This window comes from Bombyx mori, chromosome 11 (genome assembly GCF_030269925.1).
Source record: "Bombyx mori chromosome 11, ASM3026992v2".
In the NCBI taxonomy this organism is placed as follows: Eukaryota; Metazoa; Arthropoda; class Insecta; order Lepidoptera; family Bombycidae; genus Bombyx; species Bombyx mori.
Window position 1 is genome coordinate 14741523 of NC_085117.1, and position 20214 is coordinate 14761736.

Below are 20214 nucleotides of genomic sequence, written 5' to 3' on the forward strand. Positions count from 1 at the left end.
TTTCCCCTGCCGTCGCGCCTCACCCTCACCACCAAAGTGATCTAAAATTCGGTTCTGCGCAGTCAAGGTCATTTGCTCACGATGTTTGCCGGTTACTATAGCAATGATAAGCATTCTGGACAGTTGATTTTCGCTTGCAGTTTTCGGCTTACAAAGCCGGCTATATAGCCTACAATTTGCTCCACTGTTTCTGGCAATTGAATGCTAGCGTCCAGCATGTTTGATAAAGTGAATAGAGCATACTCTGCTGGTTTTCACAGGCATCCAGTCATATTCTTGTCTTTCCAAGTTAACTGCAGCTATCCACTTTCTTGCCGAATTGCATCGGCAGGAAAACTAAAAGAAAACAAATTATGCAAAATCCATTATCGTTATAAAATTATCAAAATAAATATATCTATTTGATAATAAAAAGTCAAGTCAGTCAGTGGAAGTCAATCGTCAACATTTGTTGAGTACAAATATTTCATTAGAAAAATTGGTACCGGCCTGAGATTTGAACACCGGTGTATCGCTCAACACGTATGCACCGGACGTCTTGTCTTTTAGGCCACGACGACTAATCATTTCACTCCATAATATTATTATCATTTTTCATAAAAATATCCCATATCATCTCATTTCATTTCATGCCATGTTTCATATTAATCACCTTTATTTCATTTTATTATATCACATTTCAAAAAAATATATATATAAAAGATTAGGCTGTATGGTATGATATCTTTGCCTTTCCATTTGGACAAAGAAAATTACTACTGCTTGAATCAAAAATAAACAAAACTTAGAAAACTGAAAATTAATTAAAGACCTTTACATACTTTATACTTAAACATAACTCATACATATCTCAATGTAGTCTTTGATTCTGCTTTTTGCTGGCTTATATCGTTGTATACTTTTAAGTACATAGTTAAATTAATAGAAATAATAGACACTCCATAGTAGTCCATAGTTACGAAGACCAAATTCCTCTCATGTAAATAGTCATAGTCGTATATAAGCAATTTCTTAAAACATTTGTAAGATGGACAATTTAGGTACACCTTCAAGTGATATAAAACCCATAAATGAAAATACTGTTCATAAAATTTGTTCGGGACAGGTAAGAATAAACTTTTAACAACTGAAATTTGTACCACTTTGTTTTTCCTTACTCTATTAACTGGGGTCGCCAGAACATTTATTTTACCACGCCTTCCTCGTGTTTTGATCGATCGGACATGATATACAATCAATACATATAAAAATAACAAATCCAGTCATCTCAGTATTAACCCCTTTAATAAAAACAATTATTTACATGATCTATGTGTGACTTGGTCTATCTTTATTTCCATACACGTCCATATTCTGAATATACATTAAATCTATTATTTTTCATTGCTTACAAAACGGTAACGCTAGTAGATTTAGTTTTTCAATTTTTCTTCCTCTTACGTATACATACCTGTCACTTACTCGATACTTTTGTTACTCAACCCAAAGGCCCCAAGTTCCATATGCTAATAGTAATAGTATTGAAAATAATCATATTTTACTTAAACTTTGGTTTTCACGAATCATATACTATTAAATCTTCTATTATTTTCTATTTATTGTTTTTAACATTTTGAACACTTTACTTACAGTTTTCTTGATGGAGTATTATTTACTTTATAGATATTAAAAAAATATATATATATTTATGGATCTTCGATTGTAATTGCAATTGAGATGTTTTCTAAAATTAACAACAAAACTACCCAGTCTGCAATTATCATAATAAATACAAGCTTTAATTTGGAATAGTATAATAAAGTACATTATATACAAAACAACAATTTTATTATTCTCTGAAAACTAAATTCACCTGTAGATCTATTATGACTTGTATTAGTAATTACTTATGCTGTTAATGTATATTATAACATCTCTATATCATCTATCATAAATATGTTCCAACATCTCTCAACATCAACAAATCTACTCTTCCTTAAAATCTACATTTACATATCGATGCTTGAAAGGCAAACGTGACTAAGCGACAATGCGTGAACTTTACAGTAGACTAATCTAAACTTGAAATACCTGAAAACAAAATTTATTTTAACGAATCCAGCTGTAGCAGAATCTAGCTAGTAGCTGTAGGATTGAAATGCTTTTAATAGACCTAGAAATATATATTTTTTGCGCATCGAATATGGTTATTGCCTATCATTTATGTACAAAGTAGTTATTGTCGCTTAGTCACTTTTGCCTTTCAAGCGTCGATATCTATCTACACCATAATTACAAAAAGTTATTATTGTGTGTGAGTGTATGATATAATTAGATGAGTATAATTATTTCCAATCTGATTATTGTTATGAAATAATCCTATAAACAATGACATTTATTTGAAACAGGTAGTTTTGAACTTGGCTGTAGCAGTTAAGGAATTAGTGGAAAATTCACTGGATGCAGGAGCTACCAAAATTGATATTAGATGCAAGAATTATGGTATGGATAGCATTGAAGTTTCAGACAATGGTTCAGGAGTTAATGAAGATAATTTTGCAGCATTGAGTAAGCAAATATTACATGTACTTTATTTATTGTTATATTAAATTTATAAGCATTAATTTTGTGCATGGTCTTCTGTAATATCATATGTCAACAGAATGAAGATTATGATTTTGCATGTTAATTTTATTGTATAAACTTAGAAAGGGAAAGACAATGAATTGTATTGAAATGCTCTTTGTCACTTGATACAACATGCAGTGATTGTAATTAACCAAATTTTATTTGAAATAAACCCTTCGATCAACAATAGTAACTAGATAAAGGAACGTACAAAATTAAAGCAAAAACTGTCCGCGTGAATATACACCTATAGCTACATTCGTTTACTAACAAACGGAGAAAAAAGTTTTGAAACACTTTTACTTTCAAACTAATAACAACTATGGCACCTAGTAATAAAGTCACAAATCTCCAAAACATTATCTAATACTTACGATCATTCGTCACATAAAACGAGCAAAGCAATAAATTACTCCTGTCACTTACCAATAAAAAGACATATTTTAAACAACTTTTAATGTTAAATCAATCTTAAGGTGCAATAAATAAAGTAACTTTTCCCTTAATTGCTCTGAGAACTAACATCGTTTTGCTTTATTTATTTTTGCTTCTTGAAATGCCGATTTCTATTTACTACAGGAGGTAAGGGAGTCGCGCTTAACACTAAAATAATTTATTAATGAATTAAAGTAAAAGTTTAGTTGTTTACTTTTTGGTGACGCAGGTGAGCGTCACCTTAAACGTGAGCTGATGAGCTGAAAGGGAGCATATGAACTCTGCGGAGAATGAGCGGACACGAAAGGGGAGGTAGGAAAACGGGACTTACTTGGAGGCTGATGCTGGCACTATCACGGTCGTAGTGGTGTTCCTCTGCGATGGGTGGCACATACACCTTTTCACCGGTTCACACTCAACCTTTTACTTAGTATATAACGAAAGGCGCGCGCGCACAAATTTACTCAATATCGAACGAGCGTATCTCCGCGTGCCGTCATGTACCGCACTGTTATAAGAGGTGCGGGGTGTGTACGGGCGACGGCACCCGAGTTGAGCCGAACATTTACGAACGTCGCGCTGTCGCGCGAACACTTTTTATGTTTTGGAAATGTATGTTTGTTAGTATCTATACATTACTTATTATTTTATTAGCGTTACGTTTTTGTGTAATATATATTTTTAAGTTTTCGCGACCAGTGCACATAATAAAACAACGTTTAAACGGTTTCAAGCGTGGTATTTTTATTACAATGTTTCGGCCACATTTCAGTAGCCGTGAGCACGGAGCACGTCATCTCTTGTTTCTCTGGCGACAATCGAGATCCATTCTGCACACGTGATTGCTAGGAAAGCTAAAATAAAAATGGAAAGCTAAGTATCTAATGAGAGTCCAACAAACAGACACAAAAGCAGCATTAACCAATTTTAACCAACTAATTTTGAAGTGCTGCTAACAAATTTTAAAAAATTATTACAACACAAATCTACTCCATGCATTTACTGTTCTGTTAAGCAAAAGTTTGTCCATGTGTTGGCTGAGCCTTGGCCAACATTTGTAGCGGTGGTTAAAAATCGGTAATTTTGTTCAAAATTTAATATTATTTATAAGTTTAAAGCTTACAATATAGTTTATACTTCATGTACTTACCGAAAGTAAGATACTCCGGCCGTTAAATTGCTTTTTCGGGCCTTATTTTTGCAACTTTTGAATACACACTGCGGTATTGTGAGACGGGTTGACATTGGCTGTGTTTGAAGTGAACTAAACAAAATAAGAGCTCACATTTCAAGTGCGCTGTTATTTGACGAGACGGATTTTATGCACCGACCCGAAATCTAGTTACTATTGTTGATCGAAGAATAAACCACAATCTCATACAATAAGCCCACGGAGTTTCTTGTGAGTGGGTCACGATTTCGATCTGGTGGTAGGTTCTACGAATAACTGCTTTTGCTAGGGCTGGTGCTATCAGATTATCTCATGTTGAGCCCGTGAGCTCACCTACCTGTAGTGGGTAGATGAGTACCCAGTAGGTGGCTACCCACGCGTAGCTGGATTAGCCCTTTAGGCTACCATCGAATATGTAGAAAAAAATAGAATTAGACAATTATCTTTCTCTTTATTTTCAGCCTTAAAATATCATACATCAAAATTGAGTGACTACTCAGATTTGCTTGGAGTATCAAGTTTTGGTTTTAGAGGTGAAGCTCTTAGTTCACTTTGTGCTTTGGCAAATCTGACTGTAACTACCAGGCATAAAAATTCCAATTATGGTAAGATTTTTTTGTCAAAAACCATTTATTATTATTAATATTATTATTATTATATGTAGAATTAGGATCATCTTTATGATTACATTGAATATTCTCATTCATGCTGTATATACAGACAAATAAAATAGAAATGTTTCTTGTCAGAGTTTCTCACCGGATCTGTTTAGTAGGTCGCGATTCCGATCCGAGTGGTAGATTCTGTGAAGCACTGCTCTTGCTAAGGCTAGTGTTAGCAAATTCTCTCAGGTTGAGCCCGTAAACTCACCTACCCGTCCACACAAACCTGGAGTAGCCCCCCCAAGGGACCTAGCCTACTACCAGCGATTACATGAGACCCGACACGTTTTGTGCGACGGCGGCTTTGCGTTGCCCGGTCGCCTGGGCCGGATGTGTAGTTAGCGACGGCCACTTTAAGACGGTTATCATAGGCACCGCTTTTTCAAAGAAGCGTTTAACGCGTTATTTAGTTACTTACGTATAGGTTTCGGTAATTGAAGGTCGTCGTGAAGATCTACATTCCTCAAATACCATGGTGCTCAGTCGGCTATCCTGCAAAAAGGGGATTGGACGTCTTGTAGAGTGTCGCCTTGTTACGAAGGGACAATTTACTTCGCTTGCAAATTATGAGGTAGGGTCGACCGCACTGTTTTAAATCGAAGGCCGCGATCTGGAGTTTACTGTTAGTAGTATTAGATAGCCGTATTATCGGCTAAGATATATATAAGAGGGCTTAGTGGATCCCCGGCGACCGGCCGGCGGCGGGGTGTCATTGAGTATATAATTCAAGGGCTCGAAAGGTTCAAGGTAGTTTGTTTTTTATGTTTTAACTAGCGGATCCGATAGACGTTGTCCTGCATACACAAAATGAATGAAATGAATGCATAGACAAAAATTCATTCAAGTCGATCCAGCCGTTTAGGAGGAGTTCAGTGACATACACACGCACAGTACAATTATATAGGAAAGTGACTGGGAACAAATCACGCTTGGTCATCCGGCCCCAATATAGGATTCCCTGTGTTATGGGTATCAGAAACTAATTAACTGTTTTTGCGTGTGTGTTGTGTGTGTGTGAGTGTGTGAGTGTGTGACCACCTTTCTTTTTGGTAGGCAATTCCCTTACACTTAATATGGTGTTTGGGGTCGTATACAATAGCTAAGAAATCTTGGCATCGATTTTAATTAGTTTTTTTTAATGTAAAATCTGATATACCTATATTTTTTACTTGTTAACTATAATTTAATTGTATTATTACAGCAATTAAAATAGAATACGATCTTAAAGGTAACATTGTAAAGACAACACCATGTTCTAGGCAAATTGGAACAACCGTTACTTGTACAAATCTGTTTCATTCCTTGCCAGTGAGACAAAAGGAATTTCATAACAATGTAAAAAGAGAATTCAACAAAATGACGCATTTACTATATGCATACTGTTTAATTTCAATAGGTGTTAAGTAAGTCAAAATATCCATTCAATATATTTTTTTATTTGCATAGTTAAGTGAACTAGCTTAAGGCCTATCGGTGTTAAAAGATTACCGGAGCCAATCGACATCACCACGTGAATACCACCGCACACAGAAGTCTCAGTATTATGGTTTAACAGCTATTCAGTTGAAACTTAGCACTCTGTCGCCGCACACCCCCTTACCACCAGCTATTACTTGCGTAATCATTTTGCGGGTTTATTTTTTTATATACACGAGTTTATTCTCTTGTCTTAGGAGTAGGTACCTATATGAAGTACAGTTGAAGGACAATAAAAATATGCGAGATCAAGGTTAAACTTTTATGATTGCAGAATTACGTGTACGAATCAGGCATCTTCCAATACAAAATCTGTAGTAGTTGAAACGCATGGCTCCTCGTATAAAGACAACATTGCCAGTATATTTGGTCTTAAACAACTACAGACAATAATCGAAATAAAACCCGAATACACTCAAAACATAAAAGATAATATTTTTAAAGGTCTATCTAGTGAAGTAGCTCATGATCAACAAAGTTTTGTCATCGAAGATGTGGACATTAACCTATCAGAAGATTCCAACGACAACGAGTCTGAAGCTATTGCAAAAGATGAAATTAAATCACAAGGATATAAAAACATTGTTAAACCGTTTGAATTTATAGGTTTTGTATCTTCGTGTGAACATGGGCGTGGTAGATCTAGTACAGACAGACAGTTCTTCTTCGTAAATAACAGGCCTTGTGAACCAATTAAAATAACTAAACTCATAAATGAAGTTTACAGACAATACAATCCAAACCAATATCCTTTTGTTTTTCTGAATGTTAATGTTGAAAGATCGTCTGTAGACATAAATCTAACGCCGGATAAAAGAAAATTATTTTTAACCAAAGAGAAAAATATATTGGACGTTTTAAAAGTTTCTTTACTTAAGTTATTTGAAAGTATACCGCGGACATTGAAAGTAGACTCTTCCCAAAATGTTTCTATTTCGAAAGATCATAAACCAGAATTAGATCAACCGAGAATTTTTACGTCTTTCCTGCAACAATTCGATAAAAAATCAAAGCTTTGTGATCCTATTTCAAAAAGGGAAGATTTAAATAAAGTTGATTTAAAAAGAAAATCTACAGCAATTACTGACTACATTACTATGAAAAGTAAAAGACTAGAACAACCCTGTTCAAGTATTAATGAATCAAAATTGATGTCCAGTGATATTAATACCAATGAATTGCTTGATTCAGAAGAGATCCCTCAAGTCCCTATGAAATCTGAGGGGCGCAGTGATGACAAAAATGTTACAGAATTAATACCTCGACCAACAAATATAGAAACGCCGATAATTATATCTGACCAAATTAAATCTGAAGAAACTGAAATCACAGAGGAAAAAGAGATTATATATTTAGACTATTGCAACGAAATGCCAAATACACAGATAAAACAGTTATCAGAACAAGTTGTAGAGCAAACTTATACCATTAACTGCAAAACAAAAACAAAACCTAAGATACATTTACCACCGGGATCTAAAAAAACCTCCGAAAGCTACAATAAAGTTTTAACGGTGACAGACAAAGAAGACTTAGGTAAGAACCACAGGAGATCAGTAATTTTAAAAACTTCTTTGCAGCATGTCCAGGCTTTAACAGAAATTTATAATAGAAATAATGAAAGGATATTACCTACTAAAGTGAAATTTAAAAGCGCCATTAATCCAGTATTCAATAAAAAATGTGAAGAAGAATTGATACGAGAAATATCTAAGGATTCATTTAAGAAGATGCATATTGTGGGGCAATTTAATTTGGGTTTCATAATAACACAACTAGAAGATGATCTTTTTGTAATAGACCAACATGCTACTGATGAGATTTATAATTTTGAAACCTTACAGCGTACAACAGAACTAACCAGTCAAAAATTGGTGATGTAAGTGTTGTGTGTATTCGAATTTAAAATAAAAGTTCCGTTGTTGTTTTTCTGATAGTTCATAAAATTATTGTAATGAATAAAAATTTCTATGTTTTCCTGGCATTACTAATGTCCATAAGTATGACAGCACAATTCCTGCATGTCTAGGAATTATTCATAGAGAAACTTTCCTCAAGAATAAAAGAGTACATCATACCATCATTGAACATACTTGACTATACTTTTTTGGCGAATATATTTATTCACACCCATTTGTTACAGTTGAACGATTAATATAATTTCCACTATAGGGCTCAAAATGTACATATTTTTCTAAATCGTTCCATTTTCTTTTTAATATAGTCTACTCATTTTTACATTCTCATCTTTTGTGCAATCTGTTAATGAGTAATGAAATACACTTCGCGGCACTTATAACAATGACAACATCATTATCACAGCCATTTAACATAATGCTAAGAAGTGGAACAATGTATTGGATTTTGAATATATTTCTTTTTTATTACACAGGCAAATTTTCATATTTTCAGCCCACAACAACTAGAGTTAACAGGTGTAAACGAAGAAATACTAATGGACAACATAGATATTTTCAAAAAGAACGGTTTTACATTTGAAGTAAATAAGGAGGCATTGCCAACGAAACGTGTAAAACTTTTGACTATACCAATGTCGAAAAATTGGTTATTTGGAAAGGAAGATATCGAAGAAATGCTCTTTATGTTAAGGGTAATTAAAATAAAACTATTTACTAAATATTTGCTGACGCCGCACTCCTTGATTTATCATAGATAGACTTTGGACAGGAATCGGCAATCCGATTTAGTTAGAAAATAAGGTAGGATAGGATGGATGATGAGTAAACTTGGAGTACCGTGACGGCTTTAAGAGTCGATCAATTGCATTACGTTACTAAATTTTAAGTTAGGAACTATTCTTGTACATAATGCATATTGAGAAAAATATCCCATTTTGTATTATCATTTACAATGTGTTACAATAGGAAGCTCCGACCGAACATTGCAGGCCGAGTAGAGTAAGAGCAATGTTCGCATCGAGAGCTTGCAGAAAGTCTGTCATGATTGGCACAGCTTTGAAAAAATCCGACATGAGAACGCTGGTCGACCATATGGCAGAAATTGATAAGCCGTGGGTAAGTAACGTAATGTCACGTAATGTCTAGTGAGATAGTCATCATGAAATCATTGAAATCTTTTAACTAAAAATATGCCAAACTGGAATTTATCAGAAAGGTTTTCATAAAATATCAAAAATGGTTACTTTAAAAGATTAGCTAGTTTTCCTCCATCCACCACCGCCGCCTAAGGACCTAAGAATCTACCTAATCCACTATGTGCTTTCACCATTATTGTTGAAGAGTTCTACATTAAAACTAGGCCATAGCATCGCCCACTGAATTTCTCGATCTTATCAGCGAGTCGCGAATCTGATCTGGCAGCAGATTCATTCGCAAAGCAGTTGCCCTTGAGCTGTTAGGTCTCCTTCGGAGGCGCTCGGGCAGCAGTTATTGAATCCCACATCACCCAGCTGAACACATGCTCACCCACCTGTCGTGGTGAAGCTCAAAAGACCTCTGCGCCACCAGTAATACCTCCAATACAAAAACAAAAAAAATATCTACGTTTGAAGATTGACTTAGCAGTATCTCAATATTATATTATGTATAAGTACTCAAAATACTCAAATGACATTATTTATAACATTAATCCACATTTTCATTTTTTTAGAACTGTCCACATGGACGCCCCACCATAAGGCATTTGGTCAACTTAGCTATGGTCCAAACTGAGTACAGCAGTGGATATAAATTTTGAGAACTTCAGTTTTATTTTAGTATTATTTCTATCAAAAATCATGGAAGATCGTTTTGATAAAGATTTTTTTTTAAGAAATAAAGACTTAAATTTTGTATGATTTATTTAAACACTAATAGTTTTAAATATATTAAATCCTGTATGTGCTGTTGTTACAATAACGCCAGGTAGTTGCTTGTGCCAGTGTAACTCTTTAATATCAGTCTGTCCTTGATGAATAAATAGTAACTGAGGCGGAAGGTTCTGAAATAAAATAAAAATATTACAAAGTATCTAAAAAAGATGGTACAAAATTATAAATTATCAAAACAAATGTAGACAATTCTTAAGGCTTCGTCAAACAGAACGCGTAATTAGCGCGAGTCAGAGCGCTAAACTGACGCCGAGATGTGTTGTACTACTATGGTAACATACCGTCAAACAGAGCCCCAGCGCTATAAGTACGCAGCGCTCTGTCGCGGCGTTAGGACGCTTTGACGTCAGGGGTTGTAATTTTTTACAAATTTTATTTTAGCGTCCGAGTGAATGTGTATTAAAATACTAGATAATGCCCGAAAAAATGATATAAATAGTTATAAAATACCCATGCTTATACAATGCCACATCTGAATCACTCGATTTCTTAATACTTTTAAATTTTCACACTGCTATCGAAAGGCACTATGATTTGGCGAATGCGTTGCGTCAAGGTGCGTTAGACTCATCTATACTATTTTCTGTGACATGAAAAGAGCGCGACGTTAAGTACGCGTTCTGTTTGACGAAGGCTTTATAGATGATGGCTTATATTTTGTGCGATTAAAGCAAAAAAGAAATGTGATTTTAAGTTATTAATTGATTACGTTAATAAATAGACAAACCTTTAATTCATCATCATCTTCAACTTCATCATCGTCTTTTTCAACCGCTAAGTCCCAAAGAGCTACTTGATTATCTTCTCCTGCTGATGCTAACACGCTGGGCTCGGTCCAATGCCATTCCACTGATGTAACTGGTGCAGTGTGATGTTTGAATGTACCCACTGGAGTACTATTTGTAAACTGTCTCAAGTCCCAGATATGTAGAAAACCATCATCACCGCCTTGAAATAATCAGAAAACGTTTATTATATTCAGAGAAAAATTTATATCGTAACTATAAAAGGGAAGATGTTTTTTTTAACTGTTTTCAAATTAAAAAACAGAATATGTTATGAAAACAGATAATAATATAATTGTTGCAAAGTACGAGCCGTGGTCTTTATTTGTAGTTGTAATCGTAAATACACATTTCCGTTAGTGTGTGCACCCGACGGAGCGGTCAGTAGCTATTATAACTTTTGCCACATTTAGCCTACACTGACGCGTATACAGATTGGTCACTCACACAACTATACAATATTTTCATACATAACGCTTATAGAGTAAGATCCCAGGGCTCCCAGGCGTCACGTATTTTCTGACGAACGAAATGTGGCCGATTGCGTAGTGTTAGTATGTACTAAGAACGCATGCCTACCTGCTACCTTGCTTAGACGACCAATTTTCAGGTATCAGGTACTCAAGGTACATAAAATCATGACCTACTTCACGTATTTTCTGAAATATGATTTTTATATATGTCCACCAGACAACTATTTTAAAACCTCTTACAAAAAGACAGACCGATCCAAGGTGCCAATCATCCTCTAAATTCAATTTAATACTTCTGTGGGTAAGAGCGCGAGGGCAGTATTAGGATATATTGACTTCTCTGTCTCTTTATCTCTCTCTTACAGTTGACTTATATCAATTAATTATTAATATTAAAAGAAAATCAGTTAAAAATTAAATAATCAGGTAAATGCTTCATGGCAGAAATAGGCGGGGTGGTGGTACCTACCCGTGCGGACTCACAAGAGGACCTATCCACCAGTTATGATAATTATAGTATTAATCAAAATTATCTTTAATTTTAGAACCAGTTTTATAAATTTTTAAACTTAACAGTTACACTTAAAGACTTACCGCTTGCAATAAATGGCTCTTTTCCATTCCATGATATAACATTAATGTCACTTTGATGTGCATTTTCAGCTGTGAGCATGCAAGCCTTTTGTGGTGCTGCTCTAGTATCCCATATTCTTATGGTCTTATCTACAGAGCATGTAGCTAATACGTTCCTGGATATTAAAAAAAAAGTATTTTAAATTATCATTGTGGCACATTACAAGGGACGGCTCATAAGTCTGCGGTCTACGTTATCTTATCAATAACGCATCAATTCGGAATAGATAGCACTAATTGTCGGTTTCAGCGACAATATAAATACAAAAATTAAGTTACAAGCAATTGAATCTGTGGAGCGATAAAAATCACCATGTCCGCCGAATCCTGAAATCCTATTTCGAAAACCGCGTTGTGATTATGTACCTTTAAAAAAGAAAATAGATAGGAAATTTGAAGACATCTCATCGGTTCTTCGGGATTCTGCACCGTGTACGACTGTGTTTTTTTAATGTTTCAGCAAGGGTTAGGAAACCCGACTCGGGAGCTGCAAGGATTTCTTTAAAGTAGCCTGAAGAAATTTGTGATCGAATTGTCACCGTAAATAAAACGTGGATTTGTCAAAATGACCCAAATTGAAAACAAGAATCCATACAATAGTTTAAAAAAGGAGAAAGGCCGCTAAAGAAGATTAAGGAGAAGACGGGGCCGAAAGGGGCAACTGTTTTCTGGGATTGCGAAGGAATTTTATTGATCGTTTAGTCGCTTAACTTAAGGGAACTACGACGAACAGTCAATAATATACTAATTTATTCAAAATTTAGAGCGATTTTTTAATGTTTTGTATGGTTTTAATTTATTTTTTCCTGAAGAACGCAGGATAAATCCCATAAATGACAGCTGATGTGCAGTAAAAGATCGCAATAGACTAGGCACTCTATCTCACTTACACCCGCATGAACAGTGGCTACCTCGCGCTCGCACCTACAGCGGGCTCTCAATGTGTCTGGCAAGATGTAAAAACCATTAAAACTGTCTGGCTATTGAGTTAACATATTTTTATAAGTCCCTAAGTAACATATATAAAATTCAGCTGTTATAGTATAACGAAAGTATAATTAAAATTTATTAAAGTTTAGGGGTATCTGGCAGGATGTAGCAACTGTAAAAAGTGTCCGGCAATGGATATCGTGATTTCTAAAGATATTCTGGAGTAAATAATAAAAAAAGTTAACTTTATACTTTAACGAATTTAAGGTACTATTTTATTTACCTTTACTGCCAGCTACCTGCCCAAGTAACCACAATCGAAACTCTATAGTCGCGGGTCGTTCTTACCTGTGTTAGAGACATACACAGAGAGACTTTCAGCTTTTATAAAATTACGAAGGTCTGGCCGTCGCGGGCTCTTGCTCTATAAGTTAAGTGAATCGAATCCTTCAGATCGTAGTAATTATGTGAAGAAAGATAGATTACAAACGAATGCTGTCACTATAATTATTTACATTATTATTATAATGTTTATGACGGTACAAAGCGAAGCAAGTCAAGTCGATAGGCAAAAATAATGAAACATGTTGCAAGTACATAGTTCTAAAAAGTCCTCGTTGATTTTATTTGCTTTGGTCGTTTGTGCCGTACGTATCACCGTGTTTTGATCATTGTGCCTATTGTGATTTTACCGATGGCTCCTATTATTAAATGCAATGTGTGGCCCAATTTCGTAGACTGATATTGGAGCAAAATGCAAAATATGTCATTGTATCGTAAAAACAAAAGGTAACACCATAAACCTTTCTAACCATATGAAAACACATCAACCTTTGTTTTCCCAAAGTAATGAAACGAAAAATTCAAAATTTGAATCGATTTTTAAGAGATCCAACAATCGATTCAGAGGCCTACGATCCAAAAAATCGATTCAAAAATAAAAATCGTGCATCCCTAACACTGATTCATAGTTCATATAGCCGCCATAAATTCTTTTGTCTTAAATCACGTGCAAGAGGGAGGGCCTATTCATTGTACAGTGTACACGTAGCGTACGCCGCTTATCAGACGCCCCTCGTACATTTAAATTATTAAAGAAAATATTACAGAAAATTAACACACAAACACAGTGCAATGATCTTGTCACCGGATCTTCTCAGTGGGTCGCGATTCAGATCCGGTGGTAGATTGAGCGAAGCACTGCCCAGGCTAAGTACTACTGCCCCGTGAGCTCGCCTACACGTTCAGTGAAGCTAGCTAACACCTCAAGACTACTAGGATAGATAGGCCAAAAAAAAATTAAAGTATCTAACGTAACACGTTTTAAAAAAATATATATTCTTGCATTTATGGGTGACACACACCATATAGCTGCGGAGAATTTCCAGTCTTTAAAGATTCAAAACTACATTTGAATCTTCCCTTTACAATTTTGACTTTGGAAATGATTCTTTTACCTCTTGTATAACAATGGCACCTCACAATTTTTTCAAATACTTTTCTTACCTTTCATTTGGAGACCATTGTATGTCTTCAACAGAACTGGTATGCCCTACAAGGGGTCGTTGGTCTACAGTCCAAGTGCCACCTTCATTTGGTCTCCATATATGAATGTCTCTTCTGCAGTCTCCAGTTGCCAGCATCTAAAATAAAAATTAAAGATGTGGTGTCGTGGGACACCAGGTAGGAACGAAGTTCCTTCGGCTAATGTAGAATCGACACAATTTGCAAAAAAAGAAATGGTGCTCAATTTTATGTAGGTTTTCTTGGTTTTTCTCTTAAATTTTGCTGATTAGTTTTTATTTAAGTACGGGAAAGTATTTAGGAAATTCAGTATTTTAGGAAATAATAAATTACGTAAAATAAAAAAAAAAGTAATTCAAATTATCAATTAAAATAACAAAATATATCTCTTTATTTTTGGTTGACAACATAAAATTACATAGAAATAGAAATAATTACTAAATAGAGAGAGAAGGGATTAGAGAACGAAAAGAAAGAAGGAGAAAGAGAAAGGTATTATACACTACTCGCTTGTGTATGCGACTGTCGCGCCTGCGCACGTTTCATTTAACGGTTTTATTCCACGCACTTTTTTCCACGGATTTATTCCACGCACTTTTTTCCACGGATTTTTTCTTACGGTTTTACTATCACATTTTTTTCAGTTCGGTCGCGCAGCAAAATCCCTATCCCCTCCAAGCCTGCCGTAAGGAACTTCGTTCCAAAAATAAAATAGTTTTAAACATTTTTTTTGTATCAATGTAGTAAGTAGTTAATAGGGGTTTTGATCAGATCGTGAGGAGCAAAGTTGTGTGAACTATTTAATTTTGGTCATTTAGTGTTTTTTCAGCTTTAAATGATGCCGATTTATTAAATGCTTCGCATCTGTGAAAGTGCATGAATGAGGGAAATAAAACAAAGCCGCTGGACATAGCTTCTCAAGTTCTTTCAAAAAGTCCACTGAAAAAGGCTCAGTAAATAATCATCATTAAACTTTAACTCATCCCATCTCTTCTCATTGCTATTAATCTCATCTCAGTTGACTAGTCTCAAATTAATGAACTTCATCTCATTTCACTTCACATTACAATAAAAAGTAAGAAGAAAATATAAGTCTGGGTTAAAGATATCATTACCAGGCCATGAAATCTCAAAGTAATCTAACAACTTCTAAAAAACTAATCATCTAAAAAACAAGCAGTAGTTAAATGTATTTTAGAATTAAATAATAAACTAATGTAATACCCACACCTGATTCAGTAGGACACCAATCGAGAGCGAAACCCTCTTGCTGATGCCCGTTAAATGAGTATATAGGTTTGACGGGATTTGAAACTGTCTCCAAGTTGTATCTTTCTAACACGACTGGGTCATCCACGGCTTGCAGCTGTTGTGTGATATTCCAAATGTCAACTCGGCCTAGTTCTGACCAACTTGCTGCCAATACAGAGTTTTTAAAATTTGTAGCCTGAAAATTAATTAATTATTCAAAATTGAAAATATACAAAATTCCCAAAAATTATTATTATGTTTGCATAATACTCTCAGAATCAGCAACCAGCCATAAAAATTCATAAATTACATATGTTTCATGTGAAATGTCATATTAATAAATGATTTAAACTTAACTGTACAAAACAAATCAGAATCGAAAACTTTCGGTGGTTTATAGCACATAGTGAGCCAAGAGGTATTTATTGATTAGACTGATGCACTAGCTAATTAAGACTCAAATGCAACTGGTATAGGATCTGAAACCATTGTAACCTTCCCCATTAAACAAATAAGAGCACTACTAAGATTATGTATTTATAATGAACAGCAAATTTAGTGGTCCCAACAAACACAAACAGGTGATACCAGAATTGGCACTGAATCATAAGTCACAGGGTCTATAGAGATTATAATTGGTAGTAGGTACTGTGTATTGGAGGTACTGAAACACAGAAAAGACAGCATGTGCTATTCAAGTGCACAGAAGTGGTTTTCAATGAATCTTCAAACCTATTGTGAATGAGGTCACTACAGGATGCCTAAAACAGAGAACTTAAAAATGAACATTAATTTGCAAAAATATATATGATTATTTTGCTGCAGCTGCTCAATCAATACTACTGTATCAATACAAGCTGTACTCAATCAATTGTACTACTTTTAATTTATATAACAGTGAAAAGGTTAACAGAAGTAAACAGTTAAAATTATAGAATAAACTAAACAAATGTGAGTAATAGTTAAGTACTGAAAGTCCCAGGTGCAAGCTAAGGGTCTCCTTTAGGGTTGTTTCTGCTGTAAAAAAAAGAATTAGAAAATATGTAAATTTTGGTTAAAGCTGTTGGCAAAGCATATTTAAGCCCACAGAAGTAGTTAACACCATTCTATTTCTCCCATGAAGCAGTGATGTATAGTGATTTAAAGGGCAAAACAGCTGTTGTGCAAAACAATTGAATGTTGAACCTCATATCGGTAATCTGTATACCGGTGGTCAAATTCAGGTGAAACCTTCGGACTAAGCCTTCAGCTTGGTTCCCCAAGCTAGAAGTCTCGTTACTGTCTCAATCACAGAAGTAGCATCACCAAGGGCATACAACTTAATCATACCATCACCAAGGGCATACAACTTAAGTGTCTAGAAATCTACCCTGACCACATGCTCCTAGATGAGTGGGAACATCTTGTCATCATTCCTGAATTTACATCTAAATAATGGTGATCTCATATATGTCTCTAAAATACATGTTTTTTGAATTACAAGAAAAAATTGTCACTAGAAGATTTAATAGTTTTTAAACAGGTCTTTCTTGTTACGTTTATTTCAATACAAACTTTACGATTAACATACTAAAAATTTAATACTAAATATGATTGAATATTTAAAATGACATGATTAAATTTAAAAAAATGTACTTGGCTGGTTCATTGTTTCTCAAAGTTACTTAGTTTGTTAGTTTGTGAAGTTAGTTAGTTTTATGTTTACCCTTATTCTGTTTACACATCCTTGATGTTTTATGAATGAGAATGTCATCTGTGGTTTCTGCTCTTCATCTTCATCATCAGAATCATCATCTTCAGATTCTTCATCTTCCTCTGGTTTAGATATAGGGTGTAGGTTTGACATTTTTATTACCAAAAGACTGCAAAAAACATATCATGGTACTAACTAGCTTCTACTTTTATAATATTCACATTTTTTGTTTTACTTACTTATTTAAATGTGCACTTGACGCTTGTGTTCCGGCGACCAAATAAGCAGTCATAGGAAATTCATTTCGATCATTTCCAAGATTGTCTGTAACTATGTCAAAGCTAAGACATGGGGCTCCAGTTTGAGCCTGATGCAGCATCACATAAGCAGAATGATCACAGACCAATTGTTCATCTTCCTTTAAAGGCTGGTCTGGTAAATAAGTTTTCGGGCGATCATCGTTCTGGTCACTCTCCGCTTCTTCATTCATTTCGTCGTCTTCATTCTCTGAACTTGAGTCCATACGTTCATCTGCTTCGTTGGACATAATCAATGAGGCTGATTTGAAGTTATGTTTAAATAAAAAGTAAACGTATGAGAAATATGTAATGGAATTCTACAAATTACTTTACTAGCAGGTATTGGAAATTACGTGTAAATTGAGGTTAGATTAATGTCTAGTTTTCCTTCATATTTTTTTTTTTAAATAAATTTTAGTGGCTTAGAAACAAAGTAATTTAAGCCAAATCAATAATTCTGTTTCTTCATCACTCTAATTCAGGTGAATGAATTTAGCCCCTCAAAAAATTTTTTTTTTCCTATTTTATACTTATTTTCTATTAATTCGTTTGTTCATCATTTGTTCATGATTGTTCATTGTTAATAATTGTTTGTTCTGCATTTATTTATTTTAAAAAAATATTTAAAAATATACCTACAAGTTAGCCCCGCTAATGCAATTTTTAATATTTTTTCATCCTTAATGACTCGTAAATATTCATTTTCGATTGTTCTTATACAAAACACGTTTGTTCTCTTTCGAAATTACTCGTTTTTTGTTTAATTTACTATTTTTATTAGTTGAATAAATGTATGCAAAATATGTGTACTGCGCATGCGTCAACTATAATGCCTAAACTTTCTACGCGGTTTTAATCGTGAAAAAAAAAACAAATATAAATCCTGAAGGAGCAATTAATTGAAATACAGAGTAATTAAAAAAAATAAAAAATAAATAAATGAAATAATGTGCATTGGCGTTAAGTTAGACCAAATACATTTTTTCATCCTCTTACCTATCGTATTAAAATGTTATTTTACTAATGTTAGGAATATAATTTCGACTGTGTAAAAAAGTTATTATAATGTATATCTATATTATCTCTTGAAAGATAAATAATGAACATATTTACTTATATGTTTATATTACTTATGTGAAATCCCTATCTTTTTTATACCTACATAACGATAAGTAGGAGGATGGAAAAAATGTATTTGGTCTAACTTAACGCCAATGCACATTATTTCATTTATTTATTTTTTAATTTTTTTAATTAAACTGTATTTCAATTAATTGCTCCTTCAGGATTTATATTTGTTTTTTTTTTTCACGATTAAAACCGCGTGGAAAGTTTAGGCATTATAGTTGACGCATGCGCAGTACACATATTTTGCATACATTTATTCAACTAATAAAAATAGTAAATAAAACAAAAAACGAGTAATTTCGAAAGAGAACAAACGTGTTTTGTATAAGAACAATCGAAAATGAATATTTACGAGTCATTAAGGATGAAAAAATATTAAAAATTGCATTAGAGGGGCTAACTTGTAGGTATATTTTTAAATAATTTTTTAAATAAATAAATGCAGAACAAACAATTATTAACAGTGAACAATCATGAACAAATGATGAACAAACGAATTAATAGAAAATAAGTATAAAATAGGAAAAAAAAAATTTTTTGAGGGGCTAACTTCATTCACCTCTCTAATTCACATGGAAACCTCACAACAAATTACAGATTATTAACTACTACACGAAACTAGGTGTATTATCTATGCTATAAACCACATTTTATGCAAGATAAAAAAAGCAAAATATCACTACATGAATATATACCGACTACTGTAATGATTAGACAGCATTGTCAGAGTGTCATGTATACAATGTATAAAATATCCAAAAATAAAACTAAATCTCTCTCTGTCAAACTCACGAATTTATTGTGCATTAATAAGAAAATCTTCTATCTAAGTATTTGAGTACTTGTGTTGTGACCGGTTCCGATGTCCGACATTCAAAGGTCCCAAACTAGAATTATATAGGTATTGTGTTTTCATCGAACAGCGAAGTTGTCTTATCGCACCTCGTTTCATTTAATATTATTAAATTACATTATAGATCCATTTCACTTTCATACAACAGATATGGCTTTGGTCTTACTACAAATTTGGATATATAGACTATTAACTCTTTGCGTACCGAATACAGCAAAAAGAAAGTTATTGACATAAATTTATTAAAGAAAAAGGACATTTTGGCGGGAACACGAGGAGCGAAGTTTTGTGAATCGTTTTACTTTGTCTGTTTAGTGTTTCTTAGGTTTAAATGTGTGATAACGGTGGTTTATTAACTGTTTAGTATCTGTGAAAATGTACAAATGTGGGAAAATGAAACAAAGCCGCTGGATGTAGCTTCTCGGGATCCTTAGAAAAGTCCAC

General features: G+C 34.0%; 2 protein-coding genes and 1 long non-coding RNA gene across 6 annotated transcripts; 1 reads left to right on the forward strand and 2 right to left on the reverse strand.

Moving 5' to 3' along the window:
• Window positions 1-722: 722 nt before the first annotated feature.
• On the forward strand, window positions 723-10178 carry LOC101741322 (mismatch repair endonuclease PMS2). Of its 3 annotated transcripts, none has more exons than XM_012696127.4 (8): window positions 723-1105; window positions 2388-2547; window positions 4675-4818; window positions 6077-6278; window positions 6626-8230; window positions 8764-8962; window positions 9237-9386; window positions 9982-10178. In XM_012696127.4, the coding sequence occupies exons 1-8, from the start codon at window positions 1028-1030 to the stop codon at window positions 10066-10068; spliced, it is 2625 nt and encodes an 874-aa protein (XP_012551581.1). In that variant the 5' UTR covers window positions 723-1027; the 3' UTR covers window positions 10069-10178. The 3 variants fall into 3 exon arrangements, with proteins under 3 accessions (XP_012551581.1, XP_062527212.1, XP_062527213.1); XM_062671229.1 differs by lacking the exons at window positions 723-1105; window positions 2388-2547 and adding exons at window positions 4339-4472; window positions 5316-5446 and having other exon boundaries at window positions 6135-6278; XM_062671228.1 differs by lacking the exons at window positions 9237-9386; window positions 9982-10178 and having other exon boundaries at window positions 8744-8913.
• Window positions 3761-4334, reverse strand: LOC134199726 (uncharacterized). The gene is made up of 2 exons (XR_009974337.1): window positions 4193-4334; window positions 3761-3896 (listed from the first exon to the last, which is right to left on the reverse strand). It is a non-coding gene; the product is annotated as an uncharacterized LOC134199726 (long non-coding RNA).
• Window positions 10154-19571, reverse strand: LOC101746075 (glutamate-rich WD repeat-containing protein 1). Of its 2 annotated transcripts, XM_062671230.1 has the most exons (8): window positions 19477-19571; window positions 17730-18262; window positions 17503-17659; window positions 15775-15993; window positions 14529-14665; window positions 12054-12208; window positions 10929-11149; window positions 10154-10311 (listed from the first exon to the last, which is right to left on the reverse strand). In XM_062671230.1, the coding sequence occupies exons 2-8, from the start codon at window positions 18035-18037 to the stop codon at window positions 10174-10176; spliced, it is 1335 nt and encodes a 444-aa protein (XP_062527214.1). In that variant the 5' UTR covers window positions 18038-18262; window positions 19477-19571; the 3' UTR covers window positions 10154-10173. The 2 variants fall into 2 exon arrangements, with proteins under 2 accessions (XP_062527214.1, XP_004932951.1); XM_004932894.5 differs by lacking the exon at window positions 19477-19571 and having other exon boundaries at window positions 17730-18270.
• Between the last annotated feature and the right edge of the window lie 643 nt (window positions 19572-20214).